Source organism: Lethenteron reissneri, chromosome 5 (genome assembly GCF_015708825.2).
Source record: "Lethenteron reissneri isolate LAM-NWPU_2019-01 chromosome 5, ASM1570882v1, whole genome shotgun sequence".
Classification (NCBI taxonomy): domain Eukaryota; kingdom Metazoa; phylum Chordata; class Hyperoartia; order Petromyzontiformes; family Petromyzontidae; genus Lethenteron; species Lethenteron reissneri.
The window spans coordinates 2463136-2489631 of record NC_083783.1 but is presented as its reverse complement, the minus strand read 5'-3'; the positions used below and the strand labels follow the sequence as shown (position 1 = coordinate 2489631).

General features: G+C 49.8%; 1 protein-coding gene across 4 annotated transcripts in view; it reads right to left on the bottom strand.

The window, feature by feature from the left end:
- Positions 1 to 26496, bottom strand: part of ARFGEF3 (ARFGEF family member 3) — a 98122-nt gene that overhangs the window by 17513 nt on the left and 54113 nt on the right. For all 4 annotated transcript variants that reach the window (XM_061566249.1, XM_061566268.1, XM_061566260.1 and 1 more), the window contains 16 exons: positions 26213 to 26349; positions 24832 to 24965; positions 18921 to 19084; positions 18076 to 18255; positions 17038 to 17179; positions 12661 to 12783; positions 12016 to 12122; positions 10394 to 10547; positions 9675 to 9803; positions 9232 to 9408; positions 8409 to 8523; positions 7262 to 7364; positions 5867 to 5998; positions 5154 to 5284; positions 2511 to 2682; positions 277 to 564 (listed from right to left, as the gene is read on the bottom strand). In XM_061566249.1, coding sequence (XP_061422233.1) covers positions 277 to 564; positions 2511 to 2682; positions 5154 to 5284; positions 5867 to 5998; positions 7262 to 7364; positions 8409 to 8523; positions 9232 to 9408; positions 9675 to 9803; positions 10394 to 10547; positions 12016 to 12122; positions 12661 to 12783; positions 17038 to 17179; positions 18076 to 18255; positions 18921 to 19084; positions 24832 to 24965; positions 26213 to 26349 — 2388 coding nt within the window. The remainder of the gene's footprint in view (positions 1 to 276; positions 565 to 2510; positions 2683 to 5153; positions 5285 to 5866; positions 5999 to 7261; positions 7365 to 8408; positions 8524 to 9231; positions 9409 to 9674; positions 9804 to 10393; positions 10548 to 12015; positions 12123 to 12660; positions 12784 to 17037; positions 17180 to 18075; positions 18256 to 18920; positions 19085 to 24831; positions 24966 to 26212; positions 26350 to 26496) is intronic.

Here is a 26496-nt window from a genome sequence, read left to right as displayed (position 1 = left end):
GCACATATGAAGGCCGGTACGGCACACAAGGAAGAGGGTGGTCAGTACCACGCCCGTCCACCGTCGTCTCCCCAGTGGCATGGCCGAGGTGTTGTCCGTGAGCGGGAATCGAACCTGGGTTGCCGCGTTCGTGGACACAGCGTGCTCACCGCTACTACACGACCGCTCCCCACATACACACACCAATACCGATACCCGCGATCCGCCACTTAAGCGACGGCGACGTCACTGCGGCGCCTGTGTAAACACACAAGACACGCAAACCCGCGTATGCACCTGCTCGAGCTCCGCCACGATGCGCTTCACTTGCTCGGCACTGAGGTCATCGCGCGCCAGCAGCTGCAGGGCGGCGAGCAGCGCCTGTCCGTACACGCCCAGGCTCATGGCCGCCTGGCGGTAGAGGTTGGCGGGCGCGCCCATGCCCGACACCTTCATGAGCAGGTACTTGAGGCCAGGCCTCGTGTCGAAGTCGCGCGCCGCTCGGTACGAGTCAAGCAGCAGGTCGAATACAAGCGAGAGGTTCAGCATGGAGATGTGGCGCAGGAACGGGGCCGATGTCACCACCTGTAACAGTAAAAAAAACAAGACAAAGATCCACCCCTCTCCCCCGTAAAGTATTTAACAGACTGTTGCGCTGCACGGATTTCCGAACCTCCAAGCAAAGGCTGCGGTAAACCTCATTCTCGGATGAGGGATGTTAACACACGGAAAACAAAAATAAAGAAAAAACGCCACTTTTTTCAAATTTTATTGCTGTGGATTTCACACCTGATGATGATTGCTTGTGTTGCAGTCGAAACGTCGTGAGAATTTTTATTGTTTAATATCAATATTATTTTATTATTTCCCTTCTACGTGACTTTACCGAAAGAACCAAGAATATGAATCCCTGCAGTCACGAAAGCTTTAAATCAAAATTTAAAGATTCCCTGTGAAGCCTTAACAGACTGTTGGGACAAAGTGCTGTTAGTGAGCACCTATGAAGGCCGGCACGGCACACCAGGGGGTGGGTGGCCAGCACCACGCCCCGCCACCTTTGTCTCCCTCGTGGCAATGTTTTTACACACCGCAACAGATACTCATCTGAGGCTGAGGACCAGTTAAGATATTAGTCACTGGTGTTGACCATGAGCGGGAATCGAACTCGGGTCTCCGTGTTCGTAGTGCAGCATGCTCATCACTACAACTACCGCACTCGCACACACACAGAGTTTGTCGTTGGGTTTGTTTTTCAAATAAATAATTTTAGAATCGTGGATACTGCCATGGCTTATTGGTTAGCGTAATGGACTTCCAGAGGAGGCCAGTTGGAATCTACTGATGGGGAAGGTGAAACAATGGACACATTTCTTAAATCAACCCACCACCTTTGTCCACCCAGTAGTAAATATAAATGGCTGAACCAAAGTTAGTTCACCTTGCAGGTCAAGTGCGGTGGGGTCAACTGCCGCCCCATCTACGTACAAGACGCCGGGCCATCGTGGTAGAGTAGGCCAATGTCACTAGAGGGGCTCTCTCGACACCCCCCCCCCCCCCCCCCCCTCTAGCGGACGCTGTTCTGCCAGTGGTGGAGTGAGTAAGCAATTGCAAGACTCCACCTTTACTTAAATATTGTAATTGTGCTCCTGGTGTCGTGTGCTAATGAGACGAAGACGTCTCTATTTGGTACGAGCAGAGGGCAATTGAACATCTCGTCAGCGAGCAGGCTCCACAAGTTGCCATCACAGAACTAGAGGCGGTCTCTGGTTTACGACAGTCCGATTTACAGCAATCCACACTCACAACGCCACCATGGATCAAATTACGACGCAGAAACTTATTTTACGATGCATATTCTGACATAACTCCGAATGCATTTGAACAGTCAGTCTGATTTCCAATGTGACTTGGCGTGGAGCTTTTGTTATTCTCAATTTTTTTTGTGAATTTTTACCCATTAAACCCCGTTCAATACGGCCGATAAAAGGATGTTTCTACTATCTATGGGAAAACAGGGTCTGATTACGACGATCCAATTTACGGCGGCGCATTGCTTCGTAAAAGCGGGGACCGTCTGTGCTTATAACTGCAGTCCCTTGTATGTATGTTGAACTTCTTTCGCCACGGTGGCAAGATGTTAACTTCCTCGCCTGGTATACAGGGCATGGGTTCGATCATCACTCTGATGCCTGTAAATTTGGAGTGTGCATGTTCTCCCCATGGTCACGTGGATTTTTCTCACACGTCGTCCGGTTTTTGCCTCCACATTTAGAATCAACGCGCAATTAGAATAGTTTCCTGCTGTCAATTTCCAGGTGATAAGCCACTTTGTTGAGGTATCATTTGTGGCCAGGTCGCTTCTGAAAAAGAACTACACAGCCCAATGGGCCTTACTTGGAAAATAAAAATAATAATAGTTGAGCCTAGTTTTAGTTTTGCACGTATCCAGCCATGCCTTTCATTCTCACTGCACTCCCTCGCGCGCCCTGTCGTAGACAGAGGTGCCCTTCGCATCGCAGCCAAAACCCGACCTGCAGCGGAGCCACCACGGAGACGGGCGAGTGATCGTCACACGAGCCATCCAGCGAGCGCGACCCCGAGCCCGGCGGTACCGCCGGCTCGTCCAGCAGCAGCAGCTCCAGCAGGTTCTGCAGCAGCACCTGGTGCGACAGCAGCCGCACCACGATGCTCCGGAAGGGAATCCTGCAGTCACGGTGAGGGGCGGGGGGGTGGGAGGGGCGTGCGTGTTGGCGTCAGCAGTCACCACCGGTTTCACGGCGGTCAATTTTAGCCCTGGCTAGGAGTCAGAACCCGGGTTGCCAGGTCCGTAGCGCACTACACTTACCGCAAAGCAGCTGCTGCAACCAATGGGTATAGCAAACGATCGATAGAATAATGATGTTCTATTTCCTTTCATTCTTGTATGACAGGAATGACAGGTAACGGGGGGGGGGGGGGTTGTTTTGCTAAAATTGTATCCGCTGATATAAAGAGATTAGAATTATGTAGGGACAGTGCCTTTTGAGGTTTTCTGTCAACAGTGTTCTCAGTGGGGAGAGACTGAGCTCCATCATGTAAAATATTAAATTTCCACTTATTTGTGAATTTTGGCTCAGAGTTACGAATGTGATTTGATGGGAAAACCAACTCTTTAACGAACGGGGAAACCTCTGACATATGAGAGAAACGGGTGTTGAATGCAGTGCTCCTGTACGGGTTTGAGTGCAGACATGGGCACATGCCCTGACAATCGGTCCACACGATCCCTGCCACTGCCAGGGCAAACCTGTCAGCCCAGACAGTGATTGCGGCCATCTGGCCAAAAACGAAGAACGTAACCACCAATGGCTGCTCCAAAACTACTTCCCTGATTATGGGATGAAAGAGGGTGGGGAGATGAGGGAGGGGCAAGGTGGTGGGGGGGGGGAGGACACGAGGAGGGGGAAGGGGGGTGCACGTTCTCAAGCCCTTACCCTATTTTTCTGTCCCGATGGAGGCAGCACGGAGCAACACAAACACAGGGTAAGTTCTTGACGACACGGCACGACACACACACAGACACGACTGTGGAGACATCACGAGCACGGGTGAAGCGATGGGGCTCGTGCGGTCAGACAATGGTGCGAGCGATGAGGAGGCATCGCCAACCGAGAACGCAGCAGCAGCAGCGGTCATTGTAGTACCGGTAATACATTGTGCTAATTCTGCTTGCACAGAATAGACAAATGGCAAATATTTATGTTATTTATGATAAAATCACTTCATTTAGAATATAACGGTTAGTTTTACTAGAAGGCAGATAAATCAGTCAGAAGAATGGTAATGTAGCAGCATAGGGGGGTGATATTTATTTCCTCTGAAAGGTCAGTGAAAAAATAAACAGCTCTTATGATGTAGGTACACTCCTTGGCTGCCTTTAATGTGTTTTTTTTTTAAAGCCATAGCTAAGTGACCGAGTTAAATGAGTCAAGTGCAGTGAGTTAAGCTAAGCGAGTTAATTATATATGACTGAGCTAAGTATATAGCAACAATCATTTAACTATTTTAGAACACTAATTTCGTGGCCAGTCTGATTATGTTTCTTTACTAGGTCAAAGAGCCCATTGGGCTCATGAGGCTGATGGACATACAATACATCTCGTCACAGTGGCGAGATGTTTACTACCTCGCCTAGTTTACAGCAGGTTGTGGGTTCGATCCCGAACCCAACGTTTGTATATTTGGAGTTTGCACGTTCTCCCCGTGGTCGCGTGGATTTTTCTCCGGGTCCTCCGGATTTTCCCTCCACATTTGGAAACATGTGTTTAAAGTAATTTGGCTGCTATAAATTTCCACGTGATGATAAGCCATCTCGTTGAGCTGTCACTTGTGGCCAGCTCGATTCTGAAATAGAGCTACATAGCTCAGTGGGCCTTACCTGGTAAAATAAAAACAGTTAAATAGTGTAGTATATAGGAGTAATTGGCCTTTGAAAAACCAGCTGAGATTTCTTGGCACAATATTTATTGACCAACCCCCACACTGACCAGAGATTTGGACATTTCTTAACGAGTTGTTTTTCTTTCTGAGTGCGTGGTAAGAAATCAAGAGTGCCTGCAGAAATTCCCCAAATAACAAGAGCCAAGACTGGAGGACAAACCCAGTACCCGTTCCAAGCGATGAGACACCGAAATTGACCTAACCTGACCCGACAGGTTACCATTTGGGTCACTGCCGATACAAGAATATATCTTTGACTCGTGCTGGATGCACACGGAAAACCGCACAAACAACACAGTAAAAATACAACGAAAAAGTTGTGAAAAACTAATATCGTGATGATCATGGTGTCCTTAATATCAGTATCGTGTAGTTAAAAATAATAGTATGACTGCAGCCCTAGTCACGTGACACAGAGAAGCCAAGGCAGGAGCACTGGGCAGGTCTGGGCACATCCATACCCATGAGCCCCGCGTATCTCCACACTACCCCGTGACAAAGTCTCCCGCTGTTGCTGCTGCATCAAAATCAGAATATTGATTGACACTGGAGGAATCCGATGAGCTATAAAGCTCTTTTTCACAGGTGTCCAGTAGGGGCACGGGGTCAGAACGTTATAGCTGCTGCTATAGCTGCTGCTATAGCTGCTGCTATAGCTGCTGTGAGCTGTAGCAGCGAAGGGGCGGTCCTCTCACCGCTTCTGCAGGGAGGCCCGAGTACCGGCGTGCGAGAGCACCTCGATGATGAGCACGCACGACTGTGCGTGCTCCAGCCCCTCCTTGCTGCTGGGCGTCTTGGCCACACATTGGCTCTCGAGCAGGAACACCTGGGGCCGGGCGCAGCGATCACAGTAGGGGGCAATCCGGATTAGGGCAGGTGTGTGCGTGTGTGTGTGTATATCTGTGGTCGGGCCTGGTACTGGCCACCCACCCCCTCGTATACCGTGCCAGCCTTAATAGGTGCTCGCTAACAGCACTTTGCCCCAAAAGTCTGTTTAGGCTATACTGGGGATATTTGTCTTTGTATATCTGTGTGTCACAACCTGTGAATGAGGAGCGGTTGTGTAGAGGTTAGCACGCTGCACTATGAACTCCGTGGTCCGAGTTCGATTCGTGCTCATGTCCAACACCAGTGACGATTATTTGAACTGGTCCTGGGCCTCGCCTAGGTCGACTCAGCCTCAAATGAGTACCTGGTGCAGTGTGTAATCATGGTCACTGGGGAGACAAAGGAGGCCGGGTGTGGTCCTGGCCACCCACCCCCTCGTCGTATACGGCTCCGGCCTTCATAGGTGCTACTCGCTGACAGAATTTGCCCCTAAAGTCTGTTGAGGCTACCAGGGGGATCTATGGCTTTGTTTGTATAGACGTGTGTGTGTCTGTGTGTGTTTCCGAGGTTGGAATGCCACCTGCTGAGCCATGGCGCGGATCCTCCAGTACTCGGCCTCGACGCTGTCCGAGTGGTGAGGGGCCGCCACCTTCACCTCGCACGCGTCCCCGCCGAAGCTGTCGGAGCCCGACTGGAAGCAGGAGAGCAGGTCCTGGTTGACAGCCAACGGCACGGGCGTACAGATACACACACACACAGAAAGAGATCCCGGGTGCAGCCTACACAGAGGGTCCCGAGTGCAGCCTACACAGGCTGTCGTGCCAAGTGCCGTAAGCGAGCACTAATGAAGGTTGGAACGGCGCACCAGGCGGTGGTGTGGCCAGGAACCACGTCCGACTGCCTTTGTCTCCTCAGTGCTGATGTTTACATATGTACTCATTTAAGACCGAGTCGTCTTATGAGAGGCCCAGGATTAATTTGGATATCTGTCACACACGTTGGCCGCGAGTGAGAATAAGACTCAGGTCGTTGGGTTTGAAGAGCAGCGCACTAATCACTTCCCTATCACTCCCCACACATTCATACGAAGACAAAGATCCCCCGTATAGCCTTTACAGACTGTTGGGGCAAGTACTGTTAGCGAGTACCTATGAAGGCCGGCACGGCACACGAGGGGGTAGGTGGCCAGCACCACATCAAGCCACCTTTTTCTCCCGAGTGCCGAAGGTTACACACCACACTCAGTACTCATTTGAGGTTGAGCCGACCTAGGGAAGGCCCAGGACTGGTTCAGATAATCATCACTGGTGTTAGCCATGAGGGGGAATCGAACCCGTGTCGCTGCGTTTGTAGCGCAGCATGCTACCTGCTACACTACCGCTCTCCATTGATACATACGGACGCACACTCGTGCACATTTGGACAAACAGGCACAATGACATGCACATAGGAAAAACATGCACACCGTGTTCATTATACACCCACACAATTTAGTATATTTATCCAGTGGTAATGCAGCCTGAAACTCGGTACTCATTCACTTGCAACTCTGATTTCAACGGAGATGAGGTGATGAGATCGGCTGGCTGTAGTGCAGGTGTCGAGTTCATTGCTGCATCGCTGCGCTGTGTGGGATGGCGATGGCCTTCACCCAGCAGTGGATTGAGCATGGCTGAAAATATATTTATGTATAACTTCTTTTGCACCGTACATAGCCAACCGTGCTAATCGAAGGTGTGGGAGAAGAACAACAAACTCAACACAAAAAGCACTTCTAAAAAAATTAAGTTTTCAATGTAGATTTAAAAGTGCATAGCTCCAGCAGCCTCCTAATATCGGAAGGAAGCGCATTCCAGACGGCCACAGACAACAAAAATTACGACGGCGACGATCGATTACGTATTTAATTTAGCAGGAAACCAGTTTTGACGTGGAGCGTGTGGCACTTGAGAGGTCCCAGCCAGGGGAGTGGTACCTTCACGGGCTGCAGCGTGGCTGCAAACGCATCCTGGAGCGCGGAGCAAGCAAGCTTCCACATCTCATCCGTGAAGACTGGACCCGCAGACACGAGTAAGTAGCTGCGCCACCACGCACCCGAGGGGGGGGGATGAGAGAGAGCAGAACACAGGGAAACAGTAGAAGACATCTTTATCAGGATGGCAATGACGAGCTCATTGCGGATAATCGTCACGGATGGTAGCCATGGCGGGGAATCAAACTCTATCCGCCGGGTTAGTAGTGCAGGGCACTGACCACTACACCACTGCTTCCCACATAACAACAGCTGCCTTTCAACACTTCTCCTTTTCGTATGGCTGATGTAGATGCAGAGGAAGAACTACAATTTCACATTCTGGTGGTCAAGCCAGACAACCATGTCAGGAGCAGCTGTGATGTCTCCTTCGTATTTGTGCATTGGGTATTGCAACGTTATACGTTCTACGGTCTGTTCTAGATGTCCACAGTCGCACGCTACTGGAGAGTTTTTAATTTTCAAGGTATCTGCATCTGCCATGGTTTGTGCAGATGTAGTTTCGGGTGGACCATGAGCTTCGTGGAAGATCAAAACCAGGGATGTTCTGTGTTGGGTCAACACTAAGTGATGGTGATATAACCACAGCGCTTGTGCCAGGAGAAGTAGACTACAATTTCAAGTGATGTGATGAAGGCTCGCTGGCAGGAGTTCACGGGACACCAAAGTGATATGGATTAACTGCTCTCCGTTGTGCCTGTTTGCTGTGCTCCCAAAAAAACACAAAAACAAAGATCATCCATATAGCCTTAACTCACTGTTGGGGCAAGTGCTGTTAGCGAGCAACTATGAAGGCCGGAATGGCACACGAGGGGGTTGGTTGCCAGCACCACGCCCGGCCGCATTTGTCTCCCTAGTGGCGATGTTTACATACCACACCAGGTACTCATTTGAGGCTGAGTCGACCTATGGGAGGCCCAGGAGCGTTTTAGATAATCGTCACCAGTGTTGGCGGGTGTGAGTGGGATTTGAATTCAGGTCTCCAGGTTCGTAACGCAGCACGCTAACCGCTATACCACCGCTCCCCACAATCTGTGGGAATGGAAAGCGGCCGCTGCTGCGGCTGTCTAAGTTGGCGGTTTCCACGCACCGTATGCAGGAGCAGCCAACGCGGGAGATGGCCTCTGCGGGCTCGGAGATGCAGGCGACGAGCAGGCGGAAGAGCTGGCGCAGCATCGCGCTCACCATGCCCTCAAAGCCGATCTCTGCAGCAGCAGCAACAGCCAACGCAGCGTACGGATACAGAATCAAAAACAATTATTTTATTCATTCCATAAGCCTATGTTAACATATGATTTGCAACATCTGAAAATATTGCTTCTTACCGAAACGATTCAATGCGTGGACCATGAGTATAAAGAGGAAATATTGATCGTTGCATCGATGCATCCTTACACTCACCCACCAAGTCCCTTCCCTGCTCACTCATGCAAACTCACCCCTTCCCTCACTCACAGTTTCTTCCCACTCACCGCTCACCCGTCCACACTCACCACTACCCTGCCCACCATCTACCCGACTCACCCATATATACTCACCTCACCCTGCATTATCATCTCCCCCATTCACCTATTTCTACTTAAGCCCTCCCCTGCCCACTATCTCCCTACTCATCCCTTCCACATTCACCACTCATCCATCCACACTCGCTGACGGTGCACGCACATCCACACTCACCGCCCCCCTAGCCAGCACCAGCTATAACTCCTCGCGGATGCTGGGATGGGGGGGCGGGGCAGTAGAGCTGTTGTGTGTGGCAAGAGGACACGATAACAGCGATTCACCGCTCAGGAGGAATATGGGGGGCCCTGCGGCCATCGAATGCCCCTTTGGTAGCCCAAAGGAACACTCAATGGCCACAACGCCGCTGCCCCCGCCCCCTACCCCTCCCGTACCACGTGCCCCACGCTCACCCATCTGCGTAAAGTTGTGCACGTGCTCCACGACAAGCTCAGAGCAGAGGCCGATCGCGTGCTTGAAGTTGGCGGCCGCCTCCTCCCAGTAGGCATGGCTGCTGTGCGAGCGCTGGAGCCACAGCGTCATGACGGGTAGCAGCAGGTGCGTCACCGCGTACATGCCAAACTTGGGGCCTTGTCCACCACGATGGGAGATAAGGGGGAGGGGCAGGGGGGCGGGGCGGGGGCGGGACGGGAGGGGCAGGCGGGGGGGGGGGCACGGCAGACGATACTCGTAACTGGAGCTAGGGACAGCTCGTCGGTCTTGATAGAAAGAAGAGGTTAGCGAGGTCAGGAGGTTAGTGATAATTTCAGGAGGTTAATACAGAGATACCTGGAGGCTATTAATACCCGGGAGGATGTTAAATTATGACAGTGATATCCCCGGGAGAGGGAGATACCTGGGAGATGGGCGACGGCTCTTAGCAGGTAGAAGAGCAGGCTCAGGGTAGGGGGCTGGTTCTGCCGAGGGCACGCGGACACCGCGGACGCCAGGTGCTCCAGCAGCAGGCTCCACACACAAACGAGGCCTGGGCACAGGAACACACACGAACATACGTACACAAAGATCGGCTGATAACCTTAAGAGACTGTTGGGGCAAGTGCTGTTAGCGAACAGCTACCAAGGCCAACTTGGCGTCGTGGATAGCACCATGCCTGGCCACCTTTGTCTCCCCAGTGGTGATGTTGATACACTGCGCTAGGTACTCATTCAACGCTGAGTCGACCTACGGCAGGCCCAGGTCCTGTTCCGATAGTCACCACTGGAGTTGGCCATGAGAGGAGAATCAAGCTTGGGTCGCCGACACCATATCGCAGTGTGCTAACCAGCGCACCACTGCACAAACGAATGAACACAAGGGCACACGCGCACACAACACGTCCCAATGGAGTTTCTCATAATGTTGGAGGCACGTGCTCTTAGTGAACGCATGTTTGTTTTTCAGCCATCTCCGGTGGCACAGTGGAGGCCAAGGAGCGGTTCCAATATTCGCCATCGTTGTCAGCCGCGAGTGGGATTCACGTCCAGGGGAGTCGCCCAGCCATGCAGGAAGCTTTCGGGGGCTCCAGGGAGGTATGAAGGGGAATCGGGGAGGGTCCGGTGGTCGTGGCGCGTTACCGGAGCCGTCGTCGAACTCGCCGGGCGTCTCGGGTGTGTCGGGGCTGTCCTCTGACGTGCCGGTGCCCGTCTCCGCGCCGTGCAAGGTGAGGCCGGCGAGATGAGCGCCGTGGAACATCGGCCGCGACGGCATCTCATAGATCTTACTCAGCAGCTGATACACACATGCAGACAAAACAAAGATAAAGATCCCCCCCACCGCCAAGTAGCCTTAACAGTCTTTTGGGGAAAGTGCTGTTAGCGAGAACCTATGAAGCTTGGCACGGCACACAAGGGGGGTGGGTGGCCAGTACCACGCCCGGCCACCTTTGTCTCCCCAGTGGCGATGTTTACACATCACACCAGGTACTGCTTTGAGTCAGCCTAGGGGGGAAGGCCCGAGACTGATTCCAATAACCATCACTGGTATTGACCTTAAGTGGGAGTCGAACGCGGGTTACCGAGTCCGTAGTTCGGCACGCTAACCACGACATACACACACAGTGGCACACAGAGATATACAAAGACAAAGATTCCCTGTATAGCCTTAACAGACTGTTGGGGCAAGTGCCATTAGCGAGCATCTCCGAAGGTTCACCCGGCATATGACGGCATGATCTGGCCAGACTTCTGGATGACTTAAATCTCTCGAATGATTCTGTTCACACAACACCAAGTGTCATTTAAATCTGATTCAATCTAGGGGAGGCGCTGGATAAGTTAAGATACCACTTTACTAAGTAGACGTAGCAAAATGTGCGATCCACTGCACCACCACGATGCGGCTGGTGCTATTGTCAGTTCTGCTGGGGTCTGGCCAGGGTATGGTTGTGGTCTGGCTGGGGCACCGTGATGGTGCTTGACACCCGTGGGTCGCCATATGGTAGATGTTAACTACTTCGCCTGGTATACAGGAGGTCGTGGGTTCGGTCCCGACCCTGACACCTATATTTGGAGTTTGCATGTCTTTCTCCCCGTGATCGCGTGGATTTTTCTCTCTCCAGTTTTTTCCTCCACGTGCGTTTAGAGTATTTGGCTGCTATACATTTCCACGTGATAAGCCACTTCGTTGAGCTGTCATTTGTGGCCAAGTTACTTCTGAAAAAGAGTGATATAGCTCAACGGGCTTACCTGGTAAAATATTCACTTTTTTTTTACGAGGTCTGGCCGTGTGATTTCGGCTGGGTTTAGGTGAGATGAACTGGGTTGGGCTGGAGATCTGGCAAGGTTGAACTGGGTCGGGCTGGATCTGGCATGATTTAGCTGGGTTGAACTGGGTCGGGTTAGATCTGGCTGGGTTTAGCTGGGTCGGACTAGATCTGGCTGGGTTGAACTGGGTCGGGTTGGATCTGGCTGGGTTTAGCTGAGTCAGACTAGATCTGGCTGGGTTGAACTGGGTCAGGTTGGATCTGGCTGGGTTTAGCTGGGTTGAACTGGGTCGGGCTGGGTTGGGCTGGATCTGGCTGGGTTTAGCTGGGTCGGACTAGATCTGGCTGGGTTGAACTTGGTCGGGTTGGATCTGGCTGGGTTTAGCTGGGTCGGACTAGATCTGGCTGGGTTGAACTGGGTCGGGTTGGATCTGGCTGGCTTTAGCTGGGCTGAACTGGGTCGGGCTGAAGATCTGGTTGGGTTTAGAGCAGCACCTGCGAGCACTGGCGGAGGTAGTCGAGGGCTGGGAGGCACAGGCCGAGTGAGGAGTATCCAGAGGAACCCTGGGCGTTCGAACATGACTCCCGGCCATCGCCCTCCCCTGCACGCAGTGATGGGACACGTGAGATTGTGTCCAGTGTTTCACTACGATACAAATGCATCACAAAGCACATCATCAGCTACGAACCAACACGAATAAGTCGGTTGTCAAGAGGCGTTCTCAGACGCAACGTCTCTCTGCCCAAACGAACACAGGGCGGCACTCATCTCTGTCGGCGATCCTGAGCATTGGGCAAATATGATGAGATTAGTATTTCTAGTCCCTGACGATTGCTGAGTTCCCAAAAAGTTTTACTCATTTTATTCACCCTATAGGAATGAAGGTGAGCTGAGTTGACCCCCAACCTTGACACGAATCACAAACTCGGGATTGCGAGTCCAGCGTTCTGATCATTTAGCACGGTTGGCTACGTACGGTGCGACAGAAGTTCAACATATGTACATACATATATACAAAGCGACACCAGGCCTTGAAATCCTGAACTGAGCATTGGGCAAATGTTATCGAGCAGGGCCCTTAACTGAAGATGTGTCCGCCCAGCGGTGCGCTCGTTGCCAAGTGGCAGCGGTGAACCCACCCAGGCCTTGCACGAACTTGATGAGGCAGAGGATGCAGTCGACAGCTGCGTTGGCAAACACCTGCACGCTGTCTGTGCTCAGGAACGCCTCGAACACGTCGAAGACAGGAGCCCGCGACTTCCCTGCGCGCACCACACAGACGCGGTCATTCAGTCAATCGCTCGCTCAGACGGTCGTTCAATCAGCCGGTCGTTTACAGGTACACAGGCTTAAGCAGGAGCGTCAGTCAGTATCAGAATATATATTTATACTGGAGGAATCCGATGAGCTATCCAGTTGGGGCACGAGGTAAGAACGTTACAAAAATAAAAACAGTACAAAAACATTATAGTGGTGCAAAGTACAATAAAGGTAAACAAATCACCCAAACACATACAAATACAACCAAACCATCCCCATCCTATCAGGCAAAGCCCACTGAGGTATTAACTTATTTTTGAGAAGCGAGCTGGCCGCAAATCATAACTCAACAACGTGGCCCATGATTCGGACATTTAAAGCACCAAAATAATCTAAATAGTAATAATCTAATAAATCCCATTAGTATCTATGGGACCACGGCAACACTGCTTTGGAGAGGTTTAAAAACAGTATTTGCAAATGAGTAATAACCACCCTCTTCTAAAAGTTAAAAGATGCAGCCTTGCATTTGCTTGCTCACTACTGGCAAAGGAGCCTCTACTAGGGAGCGATTTAGAGAGCCCCTCAAGTAGAGGGACTTTTTCCTTCTCTCCCCAAGCTGGCCAGACATCTTAAACAACTACGCTGGTTTGGTCGTCTGCGTGCGTATCTGGACGTTAATTTATTTACGGACCCGCCCAAACAGCTCGCTCTGAGTCGATGAAAATAAAACAGCCGGCAAAAAGCCACAGCTCACTTTGATTCGATAAAAAGAAAAAATTAACACGCCCGGAAGAGAGCGATAGCATAGGTTTGGCAAGGTCTGCGCCGCAGTGCTGCAGTGCACTGTGGGCGCAGACCATGCGCTGTGTGAGTGTGGTGTGTATGCAAGTGTGCGAATGGTAGTTACGCTAATATTACGTTTATTTATGTAAACAATGGGTGCTGCGTGCTGCGATTAGTGGAGTCCCCAAACACATTTACCTTACGAGTAGGCAGGGGTCGCTATACAGTAAGTCTTAGCGGACTGAGCTGGCAGCTTCACCTGCCGGGACCACGGCCAGTTGCGTAGCGCACCCCTACAGTTTCGCCCATGGGTCAATACCCCCATGGGTCAACCCAGCGGACTGTTTGATGGGTACAATGGGTACTTTTCGGTTTATCCGGCTTATTACCATTATTATGTATTGACGTTGATCACGTCTCCATGGACGACTTGCTGTCTACTTCGGTTGTGTAATTCAGATGTTGTGCATGCTGCTGCTGGTAAGGGCATGTGTTGCATCATATGCAGCATGTGTCCGCGTATCATGTTTGGCACGGATGCAGTTGGCGTTACTGTACATTTATCATGTTTTGGAGTGCCAATCCCATGCACTTTGAAATTTAATAAACTGTCAAAAAAGATTGCAGCCCGGCCCCCACCGCTGTCACTCTCTGGCCGTTGCACAAGCCATATCGGAATTTGCGACATGCTAAAACAATCAGTACAGTGTGACACCACCCGGGTAACTCCCGGGATCAAAATGGCCATGGGAAAGTGATCGCTTTATTGAGATGATTATGGTACTACCACAGGGTATTGTGAACGGTTCAGGAGGAGGAGAGGTCTGGATTTCTAAGTCTCACAGTACCGGTAAGAAGCGCCGGGTGGGGGATGCCCTCCACTGGGGTACAAATTCTGTCATTATTAGTATACGATCATGCTATGTTTCTATCTGCAAGCTGTCATAACTCAAACGATCCCCGTTATTGTTCGATTGAGAAATGGAGTGACCCACACCTCTGATATCATATGTGAGGAACCCAAAAATCTGATGTATGCGTAAAACACCCACAATGGGAATACGTAAACGTAAAAACACCAACAAATTTTTTTTTATAAGAAAAAAATAGGTGGCCCCATAACGGATTTGTCTGTGTGTGTACATACAGACGGAGGATGCAGGGGCTAACCTGTGTGCGATCGGAACGGTGCAATTTCTGACCAATGTCACTGTGGATGGCGCACACGCTGACGCACACCGGAGCTGTGTCTTTGCCATGCAAGGGCATGGTGGATGGTGGAGCGCATATGGATGGTGCGTTACGAATAAAATTAAACAAAACAAACCGCTGGAAGCAGCCATGCGAGCAGGCTACCTTGGGAGCGATCGCGAATGGGTTGCGTGTCTGGCAGAAGCCTCGCTCATTCAGATGCCGTACCAGCTTCGTCAACTCTTCGCTACCATTCTGCTGTATTCCATGCCAGCAGATACCAAGGCTCTCTGGGATAAATTCTACGACGAATTGGCTCGCGATTACGAGTACCAGTACCGCCAGCTGACCAACAAAGAAGAAATGCTAAATCTTCTTGGTTCTTTCGCTAAAGTCACGTACAAGGGAAGTAATAAAATAAAAAAAATTTAACATAATAAAATAATTCTCACGACGTTTCGGCCACAACGCAAGCCGCCGTCCTCAGGTGAAAACCAGGTCTGTCGAGGCGACAGCGTCTGAATGAAATAGCACACGTGCTTGGAGCATATATGTAAGCTGGGTTGGAAGGGTGGGAAAGGGCGCCTTGACAAAAGAATTTGCATATCAAGAGCAATTTAGCATATTTATGCGAAATGCAGGTATGTGATTAGTACTACTTATGCCCGTGCATTATGCAGGATTAGCAGCATCAAAGGGAGGGGATATGGGAAATGCAGGTATGTGATTAGTACTACTTATACCCGTGCATTATGCAGGATTAGCAGCATCAAAGAAAATAAAAAAATAGTAAAGTTCAAGACCCTTCACAGCCTCCACGAGTTCCTCACGGCAGGTGGGATGGCTCTGTCGGACTTTTACGACCTCCCGCAGCTTTCCGAGTACCCACACTTGGTCTTGGACTCGCTGCTTGAGAACAACCATATCCGCCGCGAATTGGACACGAAGGACTTCCCATTTCGACTTCGGCGCAAACAGTTCCCCATTGTCCCAGCCTTCGCGATGACCATCAACAAGGCGCAAGGGCAAACTGTTCACAACCTGGGATTATATCTACCAACTCCATGCTTCTCGCACGGCCAACTGTACGTGGCACTATCGCGAGTCACGGCAAGATCCAACATCAAGGCGCTTATTGAGGGACCTGACGACGACGAGGAAGACGGAGTGTACACGAAGAATATCGTGAATCGCCAGATATTTGAATAAGTTGCATTATATATTTGATTAAGTTGCATTATTGAATAATGTCGATTGAGCGTCTCATTAAAATACATAAAACCTCACAAAAATAAACATACAACAATCACCAAAACATGTATATTGTGTCCAGCCACTTTCAACTCCCCACCAACCAAGTATGTACACACCGCCCGCGAAGCGGGCGGCAACTGCTAGTCTTGTTAGTGGTGGGAGTACACAAACTCCACCACGCCACACACAAACTGCTGATCAATGCACCGTTGCCTTTGTAATGCAGTGCGCGATTGCTGCTTTGGAGAGGCTTGTGAATGTTATTTGCGAATAAAAACTATATTAGTTCCTGACAAAGGAATTAAATTGACCACTCCTTTCTATGCCAGGCTATTAACATAGTCTATCACCCCTAGTTGGCCTCATTTAAGCTCTAACCTTTGTTCATTGATTCCTAGGCCTACTGTTAACATGCCTCTCCCAAATATTGAATCACCTTTTGTCATAATAATAACCCCAAGAGAATCATATTCCACCTATATTTGGCAGAAAAATGGGTATACTGGTCATAATAACTATCTGCATATGTAGCCTTTATGAACCTAAAATTGGCAAAAACTCGTGTGAATGTCAATGCACCAACACATGAATCAAGCCCCAAATATCTGCTCACTGTCTCCCAGGCCAAATATTAGCCAGGCCTCCCTCAGGCCGATGTCCCAGGCCGGCGCATGGCTTCACCATCATCATCATCACGATCCATGTGCAGATGGCACGTAGGTGTCCACGACACATTTGCTCATTTGTTTCCACTTTCCTCTGTCTTGTGCCAATATGTTCAAGTAGTGGCCACATCTTTCTGGCACCAATCTTTGATGTCGTCATCAAGCCATTCTCTGTTAGGTCTTCCTCTCTTTCAGGTTCCTTCCATTTTTCCTGAACAACGCTTATCATGAACCTGTTGTTGTCCATCCTACACAGGTGGTGTCCAAATAGTGCCACGGTTTCCTTCTCATGTCTGCATCATCGGGTCCTTCTTCTACACGCAACCTTTTCCTTAACTTCTACGTCGAAGCACGGCTTACCCATGGTGTATTCTCCGATGAGGTACTCCTTGGCGTCCGGCCGGCTGGCGTGGACGGTGCGCAGGGCCCCAAACAGAGGCCTCCACCCCGATTGGATGCGCGAGGCGCAGGCCTCGACCAGTTCCCCAATCGATGTGATCACCTGCGGGGGCACGCGTGGAAAGGGCCGGTGTGCCACAGCGGGTGAATGGACAGCGCGAGGGAGACACGTTTCACCCTTTCCTATTCCGTGTACGTCATCGGTTTTTCTTCCGATTCTGGTCCGAAAGCGTACACGTCTGTCATCGGAATGTAGTCGAAATAACGGAATCGGAAGAAAAACTAAAATAAAATAACTTCATCGGTACCGAGGCTCCCACTCGGCCATGCGGGAGGGCGTGTGGCATAGTTTGGCACGAGCTATCGTAGACTGCGATCGTGTTGCGACAATTCTTTGCGGTGAGCACGTCTTTAAAAACGTCTCTACGCCTTTCTAAATAAAGTTAACATGAACAGCTTGCGCATTCCGCGATTCAGTGGTGAACGGGACACCCACCCAGCAACTTGTAGACGTATCGGTAAAGGTTAAGTTTCAGTACTGTTTGGTTAAAGTGCAGATATTTCAAGGGCAAAGGCAGTCGAAAAGCAAAATGTACCACCCACAGAACGTAGACCAAACAACTTCATACATATGAGGGCGCCGCGGCAGCGAGATGTTAACTACCTTTCTTGGTATGCAGGAGGTCATGGGTTCGATCCCGACCCTGACACCTGTATATTTGGAGTTTGCATGTTACTCTCCCCATGGTTGCGTGGATTTATCTCCCAGGGCTCAGCATTTATAATAAACATCATGCTTTTAGAGTAATTGGGCTGCTGTAAATTTCCACATGATAAGCCCACTTCGTTGAGCTATCATTTGTGGCCAGGTCGCTTCTGAAAAAGAGCTGTATAGCTCAGTGGGCCTTACCTGTTAAAATGAAAAGTGTAGTTTTTGTATTATATGTTGGAAGCTCATTGTCATCTTAATCAGCCGTGATCGATCCACTCCTGCCTCACCTGGTCCTGCACGTCCTCGTCGCACAGCTCCAGCTGCATGATGTGCTGGAAGGGCCGAAAGAGCGCCTCGCCCATGTGGAAGTGGGGCAGCTCGCTGCGGCTCGACAGCACCTCGGTCAGGATATCGTGCAGGAAGGAGACGGCTTTCTGGGATACGTGCCGCTCCTTGTGGCAGGCGGCCTGGGCACACGGTGGCGACGCAAGGGAGCACCGACGACGAGCAACAGGGAGCAATAAGTGGCGTGCGCGATCGGTCACAGCGGCCCTTTCGTTAATCCACTGCCAAACAAGGGGCCTCTGCGCACCGTGCAGGTCCGGGGAGAGGTATACGGCCATACTTCACCACGCTGATCATTACGGGTTGGAGAAGGTGGAGAGCATAAATGCGAGAGTGTAGAGGTACTGTACAGCAAGAGATTGTGATCCTTCCACTGCTCACTATTTAGCGTCACTGCCTATGGCACCTGTTGTTCATAGTAATCGCCCATCTAAGCACTATCCAGGTTCAACTTGGCTTAGCTTCCAAGATCTGATGAGGTCCGGCACATAACAGGTGACAGGCAGAAGAAGTAGCAATAACAATAGTGCATGTTGTTTATTTACTTCTCCATGTAATTGTCACCAAGCTGCAGAACTCCTCGGGAGGGTCCTGCATTGCGATGTTTTGGCCAATTTCTTCGCAACGTTTTGCATGTGTGGTAGAAAACTAACATGCACAGTGCCACAGTCGCCAATCTAGCGTTCAGGGAGATGCTTCGAATGGCGGTCTAAAACCCGGCCTCGCGAACCCGGCCTCGCGAACCCGGCCACGTGAATGGCGACGAGGCACAGCAAGCGGCGCTCACCTCGACGAGGTGGGGCGCCACCACGGCCCATGTGCGGAAGAGGTGCAGCAGCGGGCGTCGCGAATCGCGCACCACACGCAGCATCGTGTCGCCCAGCCGGAAGAGGTGCAGGGCGCTGCGGCGGCCCTGTGTCGACCTTGCCACCCCCTCGGCACAGCACAGAACTGTGATGGGGGGGGGGGATGGGTGGTGGGGGGGTGCGTGGGGGGCACACACAGACGGTGACCTCGTTGCAAAACGTGACCAGCTGGCGCAGAGATCGCAGCCTCATCGTGTGGAATGCTCGAAGGCACCAAATCGAGAACCTACCACCTCGGGCTCGACCCTCTAAGCGTGACCTGAAAGACACATTTACGTAGCGTGCGAAAGAAATTCAACAACATATGTACAAACTGAAAATCAGCACGATTTTGCATTGCTTAAATGACTTCCGCTTACACAGGGAGTGTCTCGGGCAAGTGAGGGAGGAGCAACAATGGGGTAATCTAAAATTAAGATAATCAAAGCGTTTAACAACCCATCGATTAATAAAAATTAAATAGATTCGTACACTCGTGATAGGTGCATCGAGAGCCATGCTTGTGAGAACGATCGTTTACATTCGTCCATAATAGAGGTTTTTGGGTTAGATCGCGTAAATATGTGTCGTTAAAACCCGCCAACCACCTGACACAGCCAAATAGTCAGGGTTGTCACGTAAACAGAACGTGCCAATTCGCCACTAGTACAGCACACCGGTGTGTTGGGGAGCCAAGCCACAACATTTACAAACTGAGTACGATGTTTTGCCAGTAATTACAACTAGCTTCATCAGGCGACAGCCAGATTTGTGGAGAAGTCTTACTGTTTTGTTCCTTATATAGAAACATAGATGTGTTGACCACCCTTCTGCGCTCTTGCACAATGATGACCTTCCTGTCTATTGTGTTTATTAAAATAGCCCTACCAACGGTAATCCCTATTGAAGTACGCTGCCCTTTGTAGGCATACATTTAAATAATGTATTATTTGATGATTCGCTTCCATGCAGCACTAAGACTGTAGCTATCCGAACCGTTAAAGTAATTTTTATTTCTTTAAATTTCGATAAGATTCTGTAATTAGTCTTGGCCAGTAATAGCTAGTTTTGCACAAAATTTCAACATTATCAAAATCAATTGAGTGTCCTTGTTGGCACGCGTGTTCTGATATTGCTGACAGTTGCATTTGGGAGAATTTAATATTTCCCTGATGTTCTTTGTGTCTCGTGCTCATAATTCGTTCTGTTTGCCGAACATAACACTTACCACACGTGCAGTTAATCATGTACACTCCTTCTGTTGATAGCTTCGGTAATACATCTTTTGTACCAGTTATAAAATTTTGTATTTTATGTATCGTGCCAAATCTGACTCGGATGTTTTGTTTTTCCAAACATCTGGATACTTTATCAGTTACTCCCGCAATGTACGGTATTTTGATCGTTTTAATTACATGAGAAATTTAAATTCTCTTGTTATTTGATTTGGTTTTGGTATCCAATGCCTTGTTGATTTCTGCAACATTGTAACCGTTAATTTGCAGCGCTTCTTTAACATGCTGAATTTCACTTCTCATACTGTCACCATTTGACTTAGCTCGATGAATGAGCGTCTTGATAAGAGCAGATTTCTGTGCGGGGTGATGGTGTGGCTCTGATTCCAAAGAACACAGGATGAGATGTTACTATCCTTAGTGCAAGCACTTCCAAGAGTTCATGAACAGTGAGCCTGGTGAAATTTGGGGAGCGCATCGTCAGTAGTGAACCTTTGGTTCCTAGGGTGTTTCGGCCTTTCATACTATACACCCTCCCCAAAGGCGGCCAGCGACAGGGTGATCAATCCTACGCTTGCGTCCCATTCCCAATTAGTCATAGGAGTTGCCTTGTTGTTGATAGCCAACATCCCATGGGACTATGCATGGCAGGGGTGTCCTCCTCCCTGAGTCAAGCATTGTTGACTGCATACCTCCTGGCCCTCTCACTTTGGGGCCCAGCTGGGGTCTTTCCTCTTCATCCAGAGCCACTGACTGCTGCCTTCTGCCGCCTCTGATACAGCTCTGATTGCCGAACGCTGGCTCTGGCCCTTAATTCCCAGGTCTCTAAGCAGTCTGGTTGTAGATGTTGCCACAAAACCTCTGCAGCCCACCTCCACTGGTCGGACTTCTGTGTTCCAGCCATGATGCCGTGCTTCGGCAGCTAGATCGGCATAGCGCAGATGTTTTCGCTCATAAGCCTCATCTACTGAGTCCTCCCAGGGTACTGTGAGCTCAATGATGAAGACCTTCTTGAGCGAACGGGACCAGAGCACCATGTCAGGTCTTAGGGTGGTGGTTGCGATCTCCGGAGGAAACACAAGTTGCCGGCCAATGTCAGCTAGCATTTTCCAGTCGCGGGCCAAGCGCAGCTGGTCTCGCTCTATTGGTGTAGAGCCGCTCTTCGGTGGTTTAGCCCCTTCGCGGACAAAGGTCGTCCGTAAGGGGTGTGATGCTGCTGGGGGTGGTAGGGAGTTGGTGGCAGCTCGCTTGTCCTCCAGGGCGGACGCAAGGTTTTTAAGGACTTGGTTGTGACGCCAAGTGTAGCGTCCTTGGGTGAGGCTTGTTTTACACCCTGTGAGAATGTGCCTGAGGTTGGCTGGCATGGAACAGAGGGCACAGTCCGGATCTTCACCATACCATTGGTGAAGATTAACTGGTGTTGGAAGGACGTCATATGTTGCTCTGATGGAAAAGCTCAACCGCCTCGCTTCCATGGCCCACAGATCCTTCCAGCTGATCTTCCTCTTCTCCACACTGTCCCATCGAGTCCACTGTCCCTGTTTGGCAAGAGAGACTGCCTTGGCCCACCTTGCAGCCTCCTCCTGATGGCGTACTTCCTGCACTACCATCTTCCGCCGCTCTGGTGCAGTGGCCTTACTCCAAGCAGCACGGCTAGTTAGCCCAAGGCCTCCTCTCCCTTGCTGAACATGACCCACAATGTCAGCATGTCTGAGGGCTGCTGTTGCCTCCTGGACTGCGTTTCCTGGCCTCCATTTGCGCCCAGTTGCCAAGGTCGGCGCGTTGTTGCTCACCACTGGGTATCCAATGCCTTGTTGATTTCTGCAACATTGTAACCGTTAATTTGCAGCGCTTCTTTAACATGCTGAATTTCACTTCTCATACTGTCACCATTTGACTTAGCTCGATGAATGAGCGTCTTGATAAGAGCAGATTTCTGTGCGGGGTGATGGTGTGGCTCTGCATTCAGATAGGCGTCAGTATGCGTTTTCTTTCGGTAAACACTGTCTGTTATTTTACTATTTCTACTCCGTCCGAGCAGAATATCCAGAAATGGTAGAGTTCTGTCAGCTTCCACTTCCATGGTGAACTGGATGGATGGGTTTTGCGAGTTGAGATGATTTAGAAATGCGTTGAGTGTATTTTTGCCATGTGGCCAGACCACCAATGTGTCATCCACATATCTAAACCAAGCAGATGGCTTTAGAAGCTATTGCTTTTGTTTCAAAATCTTCCATGTACAAATTTGCTATCACAGGAGACAAAGGGGAGCCCATTGCTGCTCCTTCCTTTTGTTTATAGAAGTCACCTTGTCACAAGAAGTAGGTGTTCTTTAGACAGTGTTCAGCTGGTCTTGGGATATCTTTGGCTAAACCGTTGTTCGTTACCAGAGTGTCGAGTAATTGAATTGACTCGTTGACCGGAACCCTCGTGAACAGATAGGTTACATCAAAACTTACGAGAATATTATTAGGATTAAGCTTAATATCTTTAATTATATTTACGAGATGTTCAGAGTTTTTGATGAACGAAGAGGTCGTACCGATTAAGGGCTGTATTTGTTTTGTTACATATTGTGCTAATTTGTACGTGGCAGAGCCTATTGTACTAACTATGGGTCTTAATGGGACATTAGGTTTGTGAATTTTTGGTAGCCCATAAAGTCTTGGTGGCTTTGAAGCCCTTGGTTTGATCAGGTATTGCTCTTCCTTGGGAATTGATGACTTGGCAATGATTGCCGTTGTTTTACGTTTCAAGGTGCTGGTTGGGTCTCGTTTAATTTTAAGGTAGGTACCTTCATCGAGTAAATCTTTAATTTTATTATCGTAGTCCTCACGGGGCATCACAACAGTCGATTGGCCCTTATCAGCAGCAAGGAATTGGATATCTTTATTTGCTCTCAAATCTCTTAAGGATTTTGCTTCACTGAAGTTAATATTTGATTTTGGCACTTTGCTGTTCTCAATAATTTTGGCAACCTCGTGCCTAGTCATCTCAGCTTCATTATGAGGGAGATGTCTAACTTCTGATTCCACTTCAGCAATTATCTCATCGACAGGGATTGTACGTGGGGCAACAGCAAAGTTAAGACCTTTAGACAGGACTGAAACCATATCGCTGGATAATTCAACGTTAGTCATGTTGATAACCGTTTTGTTTAGTTTAGAGTTGTTTGTTAGTTAGTCTAGCAAATTTGTTAATTTGGGTAGTATTAGTTTGGTTAAATACATTATCAGCTGTTTGCTGTGTAATTATGTCGAATATATTCCAGTGATCTGTAGAAACACTGTTACTCATTTTTACGTGTAAGGACATCAGTGATTTAGAAGTGTGACTTAGTTCACTTCTATTATGCTGTATTCTCAATAGACAGGAAGAGCAAGTTCAAAGGGCTCGCATAATGCTCATGCATAATGTACGTTGCCTCAGTAACCCCCCCCCCCCCACATTGTGCAAGAGCGCAGAAGAAGTACGCCTTTTGTCGTCCTCTGGTCTAACACCGGTTGAGACGAGGCTCGAAAGAAAGCTGTCTCTGGTGTGGACCAATCAGTTTCAAGGACAATGCTTATATTATCAGAGTATGTTTTTTGTTTGCATTCTAACCACAAGTATTGTGGTTAATGCAGACATGATTCCTTGTAAAAGGTTTCAGTTTGGTGTTTTAACATCTTAACACCTGTTTTGTTGCCAGAAAAAAGGGGAAAACCTCTTCTCGGCGCAAAAGGGTGGTCCAACACATCTACGCCTTTATATAAGGAACGAAACAGTAAAACTTCTCCACAAATCTGGCTGTCGCTTGATGAAGCTAGTTGTAATTACTGGCGATACGTCGTACTCAGTTTGTAAATATTGTGGCTTGGCTCTCCAACACACCGGTTAGTCTTGTACTAGTGTAGAGGTGTAATTGCGCATGGCTACGAATGTTGAGGTGTGATTATGCATGGCCACGGATGGCCAACAAACACAAGGGGCGGGGTTATGGCCGTACACAAGGGTGGCGCTCGCACCGACGTCCGAATGTGCATCCCCCACGGGCCCCCCCTCGGGGGGAGTCCTATAAAAGGTGATGAGCTCGAGGGCTCGAGGTCGGGACTCAGCTTTAACCAGAGAAGACGGAAGACCTGCTAGTGTAGGCCCCAGAGCTCCCCTGGCTCGCTGTCCTTATAAGGGCCGACCAGGGCAAGCCGGTGGCGTGGCCCCGAGAGCCCAGACGAAGCTGGTCTGGTGACTCAGGGAGCCGGGATCCCAGCTTAACCAAGCTGGGACAGATAGCCTCCCCTAGTCCCGTAGTGGAGGAATTGGTATAGGTTAGAGGGGTTAGCTGTCGAGAAATCCCTGTAGCCCAGTGACCTGTAATAACTGTGTTGGTGTAATAAATAAGTGTGCCTCCGATCCTGTCGTCAAGCCTCCATATACTTACTACACTAGTGACGAATTGGCATGTTCTGTTTACGTGACAACGCTTACTTAGTCGCGAAAGCCTACGTGTTTACATTCGTGTATGTTAGTGTACATTGTGGAGAAAAGTCAATGTTGCACAGTGTGGTCTGTTCCCCGTTCTTTGGCTGCTGAAAGCAGCCCGATGCCACGGTGGCCGTGTGGGCATGAGGGCCGGTACCTGGCATGGCGAGGGCGTAGTCAGTGCTCTCTGCCACCGAGTCGAATAGCTGGGCCTGCGACGCGCGACGCAGCTGCTGCAGGAAACCGACGAGGGCGGCCAGGTTCAGCTTGTACGCCGCCTCCTCAAATAGCCTGCCACCAGCCAGCAGCACAGACGAGCACAACCGTCGTACGGAGCGGGCAGGGGTGGCGGTGATGTGGCCCCGGCGCTACAACATTTAGGGGCAGCAGGGGTGGGGGGGGGTTCGACCCCCCGTGGCCACCCTAGTTAACACTGTGGGTGTATTGACCATAAAATAAACGTGCCGTCTGCTTCGCAGGTTACGTTGAAGAGGGGAGTGGGGGGTGGAGGGGGGTGACCAGTGTGAAAATAAGTATAACACATAAAAACTAAGTTTTTCACTATAAATCCTTTATATGCGTGGCGGCTAGAGTCCTCTCGTCCTCTGGCTTGAGATGGCTGCCACCTATGGGTCAGATGATTGTCTGCCAGTATTAAGCAATTGGTAATTAAATATTTAATTTGTTTTCCCTAAACAGTGTAAAATTTTGGAAAAACATTTTCACGAACATTAATTGGCTCGCACAACGAGTCTGTGTGCAAAATGTCAGCTCGATTGGGTCACGGGAAGTGGGTTAAAAAACGACCGAAAGATTTGCACGGTCGTAAGCAAGCAAGCAAGCACGCAAGCACGCAAGCAAGCAAGCAAGCGAACTTAATATAAAGGATTTTAAAAAAGCAATGCTGATGTTCACGCACATTACGAGGTGTTCATTTTAGACCGAGTAAACCTACAGGCATCCAAGACAGCTATCGCCTGTCCACAAATGCACAAAGATTCTCTATGTACTCCTTAAGACTGTAAACTGCAGGTGCCGTTAGCCAACACCTGCCGAGGTTGGTATGGGGTACAAAGGGGTTGGTGTGGCCGGTATCATGCCCAGCCACCTTTGTCTCCCTAGTGCTGGTTACGCACTGCTGTAGGTATTCTAAACAAAACTATTTTACTCATCAGGTAAAAGCCCACTGAGCTATTAGCTCAGTGGGCTTTTACAAATGATATCTCAACGAAGTAGCTAATCATGTGTAAATTTATCGCAGCCAAATAATATAAAAGAATGGTACACCGTGCAGGCCTTAATGTACATATGTATGTTGAACTTATTTAACACCGTAAGAACCCAACCATGATAATCAGAGGTGCGGGGGGAAGGACAACAAGCTAAACACAAAAAGCAGTACTTTAAGAAATGAGTTTTCAATATAGATAGTATGTGTGTTGGCTAATAGCGCTTGTCCAAACGTTCTGTAAAACATTTTTAACACGGGAATCATGGCCTTTGTGGCGCAAGCTTACGACTGCCCGGGGCTGCCTCACCGGTCGACCTCGGTGGACAGGCTGCAGATGACCTTGGCCATGTTGGCCGGGGTGAGGACGCCTCCGTTTCCCCCAAAATCAAAGCTGCCGCGGGGTCTCACGGCGTTGTCCCCGATCAGCTCCTGCACGCTCGGGCTCTGACGGGCGGGAAATCATTCAGTTTAGCATGGGGGAAGTCTAACATTCAATCTAGCATGGGGACAGTCTAACATTCAATCTCGCATAGGGACAGTCGAACATTCAGTCTAGCGTGGGGACATTCTAACATTCAGTCTAGCATGGGG